Raw genomic sequence first — 12,506 nt, 5'->3', positions numbered from 1 at the left:
GCATACCCCTTTAACAGCCAAAAACACTCTCACAAGCTGTTTTGACCCATTTGTAAATTGGTCTTTTCTACCAGCCAAACTGAAATTTCACCAGCATTTGTCCGGTTGGCTGGTGTTAATTAAGAGTCCTGATTATATGGCATGGTAAAGGAGTTGTAGTGATGAGGGGAAGGGGGATCAGCCAAGTCTTGGTAAGAGATGGTGATACTCACTCTGAAGGGCTGGTCAACGGGATGTGAGTAAAGTTGGTCAGAGGGGTTGGAATGTGGAAGAGATCCCGATATTGCCATATTGCTTATTTACCGCTATATCGTTGTAGTCCCACTGCTCCATCAAAAGAAGATTCCACCGTGAAATGAACCCATTGATCTCCTATACTGTACATTTTTCTCCAGAGTGTGAGTTTAGATCATGATCACTGACCATTAAGGCTTTAACGATATTGCATGGAACCGAGGGATCGCGGTACGCAGACCCACGAACACCTATCGCGACCCTTCCTCGCAGAATCGCGATGCGCCCTTTCCAAGTTTACCCCTCAGTCTAGAAAACAGCAGGATACAGGCATGTTTGCATGCGCTTAAAAAAAGACAAGTAGAAAAGGGGCGCGCACATTTGCGAGTAACACTTCCATTCCTCCATCTCTCTTATAAAATGTTCCGTCCAACCAGCACGTGCATCTGTTGTTATCCATTGCCTGAGCAACCTCCGCGAGACGAAAAACTTGGGCAAACGTCGGAAGGTAAAGCACAGAAATGAACAACAGACCAAGAAGGCTTTATCAAACGTGTGAAGACGTTTTTTATTCATGCATGCTTGTATGTTGAGTGGAGATAGACGTTGAGCGGACAGAGAGAGAGAGAAAGAGAGCGAGATGCCCTGCCTGCCCAAATTCTTACACCAGCCTGAAATCGCCACGCTCTAATAAGGGAGTGTCGTAAGTCGGGCGAACGTTGAGGTCGGTCGATGTGGATATCTAAGCAGCATTTCTTCCCCTACCCGCATTGACCGCCAGCCTAGCGAAAACATGCTCCATTTCAGCCATCCATGCGCGTTCTTGACAAAATGTCAAATCACACAACCAAACAAAGGACAACGTGCATGTTGCATAGTGAGAACAAAACCGAGTTTTGTTTGTATAAGCGTGTGCGCGCTGCTGCACGATCAAAAAACCTACAAAAACATTAATCATCAAAATTAAGTGTTGCATTTCTGTAAGTAACTTAATAGCCTACAACATGTTTCCTGACAAAATATGACTAGTGTTGTTTTCAGTTAATGTTTGGATATTAATTAGATAATGTTTGATAATGTGAGACAGTTGTTATAGCCTACCTATTGGAACCCTGGCCCTTCTTTCTCCCTCTCAAACACGGTCAGCATCTCAGCATGATGTGATCTAAGCCTATTATTAATAAGCATATTTTCCCTTGGTGAACATCCCTTATTTGTCTGTGTTCTGCTTTGATGTCAACACCTGGGGAACAGGTTGCAGAGATATATCTGCAACATCATTTAGGCCTAGACCTACAAAATTAATGTAGGCAGATAAATGACAAAGAAATCATATATATATATATATATATATATATATATATATTTATTATTATTTATTGTTTTTTTTCTTTAAAAAAATAAATCGTGGGGCGAATCGAACCTTGGGTCATATATCGTGATACAAACCGAATCGTGGGTTGGGTGTATCGTTACAGCCTTACTGACCATACCTGTATTTTTAGTTTTCTGGGACAAATGTACTCACCGACATTTGAGTAGAGAGTGTGCTAACCAGTGTTTTTGTGTGTTGTGCTTGCAGGACTTCCTGTGTCAGATCGAGCGCTGCTGTAAGCAGTGCCACCTGATCACGCCCATCACCTTCCCCCCAGAGCACCCCGTAGAGGAGGTGGGGCGCCTACTGCTCTGCTGCCTGCTCAAGCACCACGACCTGGGTGAGACACACACACACACTCTTATCCACTTACACTTGCTTTATGTTAGGGTAGAAATCGGAAAGATAAACTGGTCGATTTTCTATGTGCATTAGCCTGCATTTGCCACAAATATCATAGAGCAATTTATCGTCATGGTAACCAATAGAAAGACATGAATGCACTTTTTGGAGTATGGATTAATGGATGTTGTTAACAAAGCCAAATTGTGTTTGCGGGCGTGCGGGAGAGGAAGAGGGAGAGATGGTCCAATTTGACATTTTGATTATATACACATGCACAATTGTTTCAGTGTGTCCCCCTGTATTTTTTGTCATGAGTAATATTTGATTTTTCTTACAGGTCACGTGGCGTTGTCTCTTGTCAATCAATGTTCCCTGGGCGTGGACCAGGGGAAGCAGAGGTCAATCCCCAAGTCTGTCATCGATGTCTGCAGCATGGTGTACCGGGCCAAGTGCTCACTCATCAAGGTTGTTAACATAGTTACACAAATTCCCTTTCTTCTTATTTTTTGTTTGGTGAATTACATTTTTTGGTGAGATTACAAGAAGGATGATTCGTGTCCTTAATTATCAGCTTGCACCACGCAAGATTTAAGTTATCAACTGAATTTCCACTAAAGCTTGTCTCGTTGGCTTCATGGACTACCATCCAGTCATTGGCTACTACTGTTAGTTTTGTTACCTTTCGAGTCCCTAAAAGCATTTCTGTAATGTCCACATGACTCACCTCTACTACCCCTGTCATTAACACACCCTGACATTTGACCTCTCTCCCGACTTCCTATCCCCCTGACCCTCTCTTCTTGGTGTGTGTGTGTGTGTGTGTGTGTGTGTGTGTGTGTGTGTGTGTGTTTGTCAATCTCTGTCTCTGTCTGTCGATCTCTGTCTGTGGCGGTATTTCTGTCTGTCTGTGTGTATAACAGACTCACCAGGAGCAGGGCCGCTCCTATAAGGAGGTGTGCGCGCCGGTGATCGAGCGTCTGCGTTTCCTCTTCAACGAGCTGCGGCCGGCGGTCAGCAATGACCTGTCCATCGTCTCCAAGCTCAAGCTTCTCAGCTCGCAGCCCCGCTGGAAGAGGATCGCACAGAAGATCATACGCGACCGCCGGAAAAAGAGAGGTAGGCTGCTGCACACACACAGGTGCTTCAGAAGAGTTGGTCTATCCTAGTGTTTCTCAACGGGGGCTCTAGCCTTCCAGGGGTCGTTGGGAAGCCCTAGGGGGCGGCGTTGAGGAGGATACAGCTGAGAGGGGCGGTGTTGAGAACCACTGGTCTATGTCTTTGTGGTCTTTGAAGATGTATTCACCTCCTTCATCTTCCAAGGAAGTGTGAAGAGGTGTCATGATCTTTGGCATCCACTCTTGAGAGGTGTGCATAATATAGGGCTGTAATGATACACTCAACTCACAATTCGGTTCGTATCACGATTTTAGTCCTATGGTTCGATGCATCCAACAATTTTATTAGATGTGTCTTTTTAAATTAATTTATTTGCTTTTTGTTACTTTTGTTTTCTGGACTGAAGGGTAATAGAACTTTGAAAGGCCGTATCACGATACTGCCTTCTTGCATCACAATGCAATATCGTGATGGCACATAACGATTTCTCGGTTCGATATCGTTACAGCCCTAGTACGTGCTTGTGTGTATAACCCGGTGTTGCTTTCATCTCCTGCAGTGCCTAAGAAGTCTGAGTCGGCGGACATGGAGGAGGTGAAGCTGGAGATGGAGGGGACCAATGAGGAGGAGCTGTCAGTACCCATCAGCCCCACCCCCACCGCCGACAAGAAACACGCCACCGCCAAGTCACCCAAGGTCTCTGTCTGTTTCACGCACACACACACACACACACACACACACACACACACACACACACACACACACACACACACACACACACACACACACACACACACACACACACACACACACACAAACAAACGGATGCACTCGCCTCCTCCCTTTCCATTTCCTCACATATCTCTCTCTCACCCCCTCTCCCTCTCCCTCTCTCCCTCTCTCTATCTCTCTCTCTCTCTCTCTCTCCCTCTCTCTCTCTCTCTCTCTCTATCTCTCCCTCTCTCTCTCTCTCTCTCTCTCTCTCTCTCTCTCTCTCTCTCTCTCTCTCTGCATATACACAAGCTCAAGAAACACACCATTGCCAAGTTCTGTCTCTTGCGGTCTGTCTAGCTGCCATACACACCACACACTCTCACTTGAGAGGCCACCAGAGAGCAAAGGCAAATTTCAATATTTTGAAATTCAGATGTTTTGCTCCATGTTTTGCGTCCTTGCATGGTTGAGGCATAAATGCAATTTCGTTGTTTGCAGTGTGCAGTGAACAATTGTGTGCTGTGGAGTGCTGCGTCACAATGACAATGGGAGTTGGAGTTTCCCAGTTGGGCTTTCACGGCTTTCAAACCAAAAAGAATCGCAATTAGATTTCCCCCCATGCTATGCTGCACTAGCTTTCTCTTTTGCATGTACATGTGCAACAGTGGCCCAGTCAGATTGATCATAATCAGCAACACCCATGCAATCGCTCCTCTCCCGATCCTGATCCCAATTCACCCCACTTGATCCCCATGCTGATCCTGCAGTGGCCTGGTTTTCCCTCCGTGTGGCTCTGGCTTGTGTCCGCCTCTTCAGGCCCTGCATGTTTTATGACCAGCTAGAGCCGCTAGACATGCCTCCAGAGCGCTCGGAGCCTCGTCCAACTGGAGCAGGCATTAATAAAACATGGGAGGTGTCCTGGGTGCCTGCGTGTGTGTGTGTGTGTGTGTGTGTGTGTGTGTGTGTGTGTGTGTGTGTGTGTGTGTGTGTGTGTGTGTGTGTGTGTGTGTGTGTGTGTGTGTGTGTGTGTGTGTGTGTGTGTGTGTGTGTGTGTGTGTGTGTGTGTGTGTAAACTCGGTGTAAACTCCACTGTCTGTGCCTAGACACAGAGAAAGGGCCCCGTTACACTGTTTTCAATCAATGCCGAATCACTGTTTTCGGGCAGCCTTGGGAAGTAAGGCTGTGAATATCCAGCCAAGTAAATTGATGCTGCACACTTGACGCTGATGTCACTACAGAAAAGTTGATGTTTTCCTGCTCCATTCAGCTTACATGTACAGCTCATTGCTCAACTTCGCAAAGAAATGTCAGTGTAGATAGTACAGATACAAAGAAACGCAGGTCAAAGTAATTTAACATTAATACATGAAACCACAAATTTGAAAACAATATTTTATTACAGTAATATTTTTAGTTAGTATATAATTCATACAATCAAAAATACCAGGGAATGACAGATCATCAGAAAATGATCATAAAAATCATAATGGCATAAATAAATCCTAATCAAAGTCTTTCTCTTCTTGTCTTGTTTGGTCGTGCCCACAGCAGGACAAGTGGCAGCCGCTGCTGAGCACCGTAGCGAGCGTGGGGAAGTACCGCTGGCTGAAGCACAGCATGCCGGGCTGCTTCTCCCAGGCCAGCCTCATGGGCACCATCGTGGAGTTCGCACTCAAGGAGGAGCCCCTCGACGTGGAGAAGATCCGCAAGTGCCTCCTCAAACAGGTGACAGATGTGCACATACGCACACGCACGCAAGTAACACAAAAATGAGAGCAACTCTGAAAAAAGGCACCTATTTCTAATCAGGCATTTGTATTTCAGTCCTGACCTTTCAATTGGGTCAGTTGCATACATCCCTCAAATCCCTTCCTCACATTATTGTCTTGTCTGATGAATAAACAGGCATGGTTTACAATCAGTGCTGTAAATAGAATCTATACATGAATACTTTTTCAGAGCATGTGCTTAAATTGCTTCACCAGAAAACAATCAAATGTGCAAAGTAGTGCCTTGTCTTAAAATGCTTATGGGTCAATGAGGTTCTAGTAGTAGCACACATCAGGGGGGTGCAACCACAGCTAATGCCACTATTGTATGGATTCATTGTTTTTTTTGTGGATTATCTAAGAAGCATGTTCATTGCAGTACATTAATTACCAATTACTAATTCATGTATGGGCATTAGCTGTTGTACCACCTGACGTCTTAGCCCCCCCCAAAAAAAACCATCATTGACCCTCATATGAAGCTGGGTTGTAACACTTGTCCCTGTGTGCCCTGTGCAGCTGGAGCGTGCGGAGGTGAGGCTGGAGGGCATCGACACCATGCTGAAGCTGGCCTCCAAGAGCTTCCTGCTGCCCTCCGTGCAGTACGCCATGCTCTGCGGATGGCAGAGGGTCATCCCAGAAGGGACCAATATCGGGTAATGCTGCATGCACACTCTAAACTCTGCTCTGCTTCAGACTTCCTGATGTGTTGTTGAATACGTGACCTGAGGAAGGCCGACAGGCCGAAACGTTGTCACATTAAAAACTTGTTTATTTAACCTGAGAGTGTTCGGCACTTCTCTCCTCCTGTGTTGCTGAGTGATTAACAAGCAATTACAATTTTAGTGATATAATATATAAATAGTGATTTATATAAAGCAGTAACATTTTATGCAAGGGATCATTTGTCTCTCTTGCAACCCACAGTTTAGAGAAAGCAAATTATGCATTCATAAATGTTTAATGCGACAATTCAAGTTAAATGCCTAGTGTTGTATTTAGTGTATAGCTCGAAGTTCTGTTGCTGGGTCATTTCACGTGAAATCAGACACTTTGGGACCCGTCCGACCCGGATTTCAATCATACTTGGTGTGCCTTTTCAGTAGCAAGGTAGCACCCCAGAACTGCATTGGTTTGAATCTGACACTAATATTAAGGGAGAAACAGACTAGGAAAGGTTCACATGTGAGGGTAGGACACTATACATTCAGCCTTGAATATATCAGTCAGTGTTAGTCACAAAAAGATGCCTGTGGTGTTGTTTGAAAGCTTTTTTCTGGCCCTACATATTACACAATCACCTTGGAATACAACTACTCTCAGAATATGAATTATGATAAATTGAAAAATTAAAAATTGAATATCTAAAAAACTTATATTTTAAAATGGCCAGTTCCTTGTCCAAACGTAGCCGGCAATGTCATGAGCAGCACCTAAAATGCTGGTGTTCGGTTTGTTATTCATTTCAGAGAGAATTTGACTCACAAATATGGCATCATACAAACCACTTACTAATAATATGGTAATACCATAGTAGCATCACATGACAAAACAAAAACAAAACAAAAATGGTCAGTGTCCATGGTCCCAGGTTTCAGAAACTAAGGCAGATGTCCATTTATACACACCAAATGATGATATGTGAATGTTTGAACATTCCTTCTCTGTGTACCTGTGCCATCTTCCCCTTTACCGTACTTTAAAGAGATAATCAATGGCTACACTCTCATTTTGTACTCTACCAGTGCATTTGAAGCAGCAGCTGTGTCTTTTGTAGATAATGTATAAGTACGTCCCGTTGCAGTTACAGGTTCCACTACCAGAAGTACATCCTGATGATCCATGACAAGTCTATCTGGTCTGAAGGAAAAAGTGAAGGATGGAGATGGCCCATGAGGATGCAGGAAGTTCAGTTTCACCTCTCCAGTGCTCGGCATACATTCCTCAGCACATGCTAGCCACCAGTTGCCATCATATACAGCTACAACATACCCTTTGATGCTTGAAAATGTAACACATTCCTTTACTGAGCTCACTCTTTCAACTCTGCCTTCTCTGAATGCTGAAAATGGCCTAACTTCCACTGTGTCCATTGACAATGGGCAGAAGCTGTGTAGTTTTTGAGTACCTGGAATAGTTCTTGCAGATTCAAACCTTTTCAACAGGTTCTCAGCTTCATGATGGCACATCTCTGTTGTGGCAAACTGGCAATGGATGTTCTTGACATTATCCTTGACTGACTCCCTTGAACCAGGAACGTTTTTAAAACTATAGTTTTGTAATTCAAGATGCTATTCAATCATTTCACTGGAACAACCAGTGCAGGCCACAATCCATCAAGATCACTACCAAGATCAGTTGAAACTGGGAAAAAAAAAATCTGTTTTGTTGTTATTTCAGACTGCAACATTCATGATACAATTGCTGTACATCTGTTTCAGAAGCTCCTAATTCAGTTCCTCAGTGACACTCCATCAATGACAGAACGTCCAAAGAAGATCCTATATTTTTTCTGATGGCTGTGCTGCACAATATAAGAACCTTAAAAACACAACAAATTTGTGCCACCACGAGGCAGATTTTCACATACCTGCAGAGTGGCACTTTTTTGCCACAATCAACATGGCAAAGGTCCATGTGATGGTGTTGGAGGGACAGTTAAATGGCTTGCTGCACGAGCAAGTCTGCAACGTCCTATTGACAATTAAATTGTAACGCCATACCGACTGTTTGAATTTGTCAAGGATAATGTCAAGAACATCCATTGCCAGTTTGCCACAACAGAGATGTACCATCATGAAGCTGGAGAACCTGTTTGAAAAGGTTTGAATCTGCAAGAACTATGCCAGTTACTAAAAAACTACCCAGCTTCTGCCCATTGTCAATGGACACAGTGGAAGTTAGGCCATTTTCAGCATTCAGAGAAGGCAGAGTTGAAAGAGTGAGCTCAGTAAAGGAATGTGTTACATTTTCAAGCATCAAAGGGTATGTTGTAGCTGTATATGACGGTAACTGGTTGCTAGCATGTGCTGAGGAATGTATGCCGAGCACTGGAGAGGTGAAACTGAACTTCCTGCATCCTCATGGGCCATCTCCATCCTTCACTTTTTCCTTCAGACCAGATAGACTTGTCATGGATCATCAGGATGTGCTTCTGGTAGTGGAACCTGTAACTGCAACGGGACGTACTTATACATTATCTACAAAAGACACAGCTGCTGCTTCAAATGCACTGGTAGAGTACAAAATGAGAGTGTAGCCATTGATTATCTCTTTAAAGTATGGTAAAGGGAAGATGGCACAGGTACACAGAGAAGGAATGTTCAAACATTCACATATCATCATTTGGTGTGTATAAATGGACATCTGCCTTAGTTTCTGAAACCTGGGACCATGGACACTGACCATTTTTGTTTTGTTTTTGTTTTGTCATGTGATGTGATGCTACTATGGTATTACCATATTATTAGTAAGTGGTCTGTATGATGCCATATTTGTGAGTCAAATTCTCTCTGAAATGAATAACAAACCGAACACCAGCATTTTAGGTGCTGCTCATGACATTGCCGGCTACGTTTGGACAAGGAACTGGCCATTTTAAAATGTAAGTTTTTTAGATATTCAATTTTTAATTTTTCAATTTATCATAATTCATATTCTGAGAGTAGTTGTATTCCAAGGTGATTGTGTAATATGTAGAGCCAGAAAAGAGCTTTCAAACAACACCACAGGCATCTTTTTGTGACTAACACTGACTGATATATTCAAGGCTGAATGTATAGTGTCCTACCCTCACATGTGAACCTTTCCTAGTCTGTTTCTCCCTTAATATTAGTGTCAGGTTCAAACCAATGCAGTTCTGGGGTGCTACCTTGCTACTGAAAAGGCACACCAAGTATGATTGAAATCCGTGTCGGTCGGGTCCCAAAGTGTCTGATTTCACGTGAAATGACCCTGCTATTAAGAGAGAGGATTTGAATGAACCATTTGCCATGAAAGGGATACTTGTCCAAGCCCTCCAATGATTATGAAGAGAGAAGCAGTGTGTTAAAGCCTTGTTAACACTGTTCCACTATTGCAGTTTGTCATTGAGGCATGTTTGTAAGCCACACTTTTAGCACGCATGTTGTAACGCCAGCAGCCTTCTATCTGCCGTAATTGACGACTGTTGTTGATTGTGCTGTGCTATGCAATTGCCCCTTAGGGAGCCCCTGGCCGACTGTCTGAAAGACGTGGACCTGATCCCACCCTTCAACCGCATGCTGCTGGAGGTCACCTTCGGCAAGCTGTACGCCTGGGCCATCCACAACATCCGCAACATCCTGCTGGAGGCCAGCGTCAAGTTCAAGGAGCTGGGTACGTATGTCTGGCACTAGGCTGCACCATGTCAGTGGCATTCTTCATCAGCGAAGTACAATCAAAGAATATCCTTCTGAGTCAGAATGTCAACTTAAAAACAATTACAAGCTCAAATGTGAAACAGAAGTAAGTGAATCTTTTTACTTTTATTCACATGATTAAGGAATGAAACTTTGAAACAAATGACATAATCTTCATTGTGAAAGGCATATATGCAGTTCTTGAAATCTCAATAGCTTTTTTGCAGGATTCTAAGCTCAAAGGATCCCATTTAAGCACCAACTAGTTGTTATAGTTTTAATAGTAGCTATTAATAGCATGGCTAGTTAATAGTGTGGAACTGTGGATACATGAGTGCGTGTGATGTAATGGGTTGTTTCTCTGTGTGTTCCTCCTGTGGCTGCCTTGCAGGTGTGCAGCCGGTGCCACTGCAGACGATCACCAATGAGAACCCGGCAGGCCCCAGCCTGGGCACCATCCCCCAGGCACGCTTCCTGCTCTCCATGCTGCACATGCTCACCCTCAAGCACGGCGCCAACAGCCTCAGCCTGCTGCTCAACTCGGGCATGCTGGCCCTCACACAGAGCGTGCTCAGACTAATCGGTAAGGAGGACGGCAGCTTTCACGCCACACACGGCTCGCACAAAATGACATACACTACACACAATGCAATATACACACATTATAACCTCTCCACTGCCCCTTTACACATGCTTTTTAGGATGTACAATACAACAGTTTGTCTGTTCTGTTATGCGGAGCACAGCACACTACTGTACAACAAGTGTAATGGTTACACATTGTCCGCATTTTTCAATTTGTTTCATCTCAATCATCTCTCAATTAATTTTGTGCACTAAAAAATAGTTCTGATTTTTCATTGCTTATTGACTGTAAAGGTCGAATGTGACCTATTATGTTCAGGCTCATCAGTAAGGACAGCAGCTTTTCATCAAGTTTTGGCAGCTAAGGGAATGTATGAATTTATGAAGATTTGTCTGTAAATGACTATGTTGAATCTGCGCAATATGTGTATGCAGCAGGACACTGAGCACAGCTCTAATGCTTTGTTTTGAAGGGCATGCTGCGAAACGTCACATTAAATGACAAAAAACGGGAGCCTGGTGTGCGGACTTTCTTTTAAATTTTCATGTGACTTTGCTGGTCCTGCACCCAGAATATGTTTGAGACGGATATGCATGCTTTTTTCTTTACTGATGCTTTGTTTTAATCCCGGAGAAAATCTTTAGAGCATGGGTCACTGTCAAATACACTCTCCGCTCTCCATCTCTCTACACATGATTTTCAGGGTTTTATTTCCCTTCTACGATAACCTCCCATTGTAGAAATCAGTACGATGGTCACACAGTCCTTGCCTTAATTTACTTGTGCCATGTTTATTTCATTCCGTTTAATTTATGATTGCTAAAAGTTTTGCGTTTAGTTTATGAATGCTAAAACTCATCTTCCCAACACTGTGTCTGTGTGTCCAGTGATTTACTGCTGGTCATGAGTGATTGTGACTCATATTTTATCTCTTGGTTCCTTCCAACCTAATTATCTTAATTAGATTGCACCACACCGTGATTTTTATGAGCTCTCGGATGCAATTATGATGTCGTCCTAACACCCTCCCTGTGAGTCCAGTAATTTACTGCAGACCATTGGCCATGAGAGCCGCAGACAATTTAAGTCGCGCCCAATACAATGTCATTCCTCAAAGTCCCCTCCACCCCAATACATGCAGTGCAATGAGAACCCAATTCTGGACTCCCTCTCTACCTGGGCCCTGGACAACTGCCCCCAGTGTCCCCTACTGTCAGCTTCCCTGTTTGGCCATGTCTGTGTCCTCCTACCACCCTAACGCCTCCTCCTCCCCCGCTTCAGGCCCCAGCAATGACAGCACGGAGGAGGATCTGTCTGCGGGACCCCACGGGGGCTCGGCCACGGTGCTGGAGGAGACCAGGAAGGAGACTGCCCCCACGCCGCTGCCCGTGTCCGGCCCAGAGCTGGCTGCCATGATGAAGATCGGGACCAGGGTCATGAGAGGACAGGACTGGAAATGGGGAGACCAGGTATGTGACTGATTGAAGTTTTTTATTTCTTTGTTTGTACTTTGGGGACTGTGTGCTTGCACCATTTGGTGTGTGTGTGTGTTGGTGAACAGTTTTGTGAAAGGTGTGTGCACTTTCAGTGCTCTACAAAGACACTCAAAACTAAAAGCAGGTCTTCTCGTATCATGTGTAGTTGTGTTAATCCCATATCAGGATGGGCCTACCTGTAGTAGTGTATCTGTTCATGCATGAATGTTTTTGTCCCATGTCAAGATGGGCCTCCCCAGGGCTGTGTATTTATACATGTATGTTTTTCCCATCTCAGGACAGGCGTCAGTCCACCAGGCCTGTGTATTCATACATGATCGTGTTTAGTTTATGTGTTGTACATATGTGTTCATTTGTGACCCATTGACGCGACGGGCCTCCACATGGGGCCTATACTACAAAGCTGATTCAGCATAAGTTGAGGTTAAGTTAAGAGGTAAATCATCTAATACAAGCTTTTCTTAAGGAGAAATGAGGACTCAAGGCTCTTCT

The 12,506-nt window shown here is 44.1% G+C and overlaps 1 protein-coding gene across 5 annotated transcripts in view; it reads left to right on the top strand.

Annotated features, from left to right (window-relative positions):
• Positions 1 to 12,506, top strand: part of herc2 (HECT and RLD domain containing E3 ubiquitin protein ligase 2) — a 124,218-nt gene that overhangs the window by 43,315 nt on the left and 68,397 nt on the right. For 3 of the 5 annotated variants that reach the window (XM_063201517.1, XM_063201516.1, XM_063201518.1), the window contains 9 exons: positions 1,817 to 1,949; positions 2,292 to 2,419; positions 2,875 to 3,070; positions 3,630 to 3,766; positions 5,333 to 5,509; positions 6,073 to 6,209; positions 9,758 to 9,909; positions 10,324 to 10,515; positions 11,800 to 11,987. In XM_063201517.1, the coding sequence (XP_063057587.1) occupies positions 1,817 to 1,949; positions 2,292 to 2,419; positions 2,875 to 3,070; positions 3,630 to 3,766; positions 5,333 to 5,509; positions 6,073 to 6,209; positions 9,758 to 9,909; positions 10,324 to 10,515; positions 11,800 to 11,987 (1,440 nt within the window). The remainder of the gene's footprint in view (positions 1 to 1,816; positions 1,950 to 2,291; positions 2,420 to 2,874; positions 3,071 to 3,629; positions 3,767 to 5,332; positions 5,510 to 6,072; positions 6,210 to 9,757; positions 9,910 to 10,323; positions 10,516 to 11,799; positions 11,988 to 12,506) is intronic. The other 2 variants (XM_063201519.1, XM_063201515.1) reach the window with 1 other exon arrangement.

This window comes from Engraulis encrasicolus, chromosome 6 (assembly GCF_034702125.1).
Source record: "Engraulis encrasicolus isolate BLACKSEA-1 chromosome 6, IST_EnEncr_1.0, whole genome shotgun sequence".
In the NCBI taxonomy this organism is placed as follows: domain Eukaryota; kingdom Metazoa; phylum Chordata; class Actinopteri; order Clupeiformes; family Engraulidae; genus Engraulis; species Engraulis encrasicolus.
This window is presented reverse-complemented; position numbering and strand designations above follow the sequence as displayed.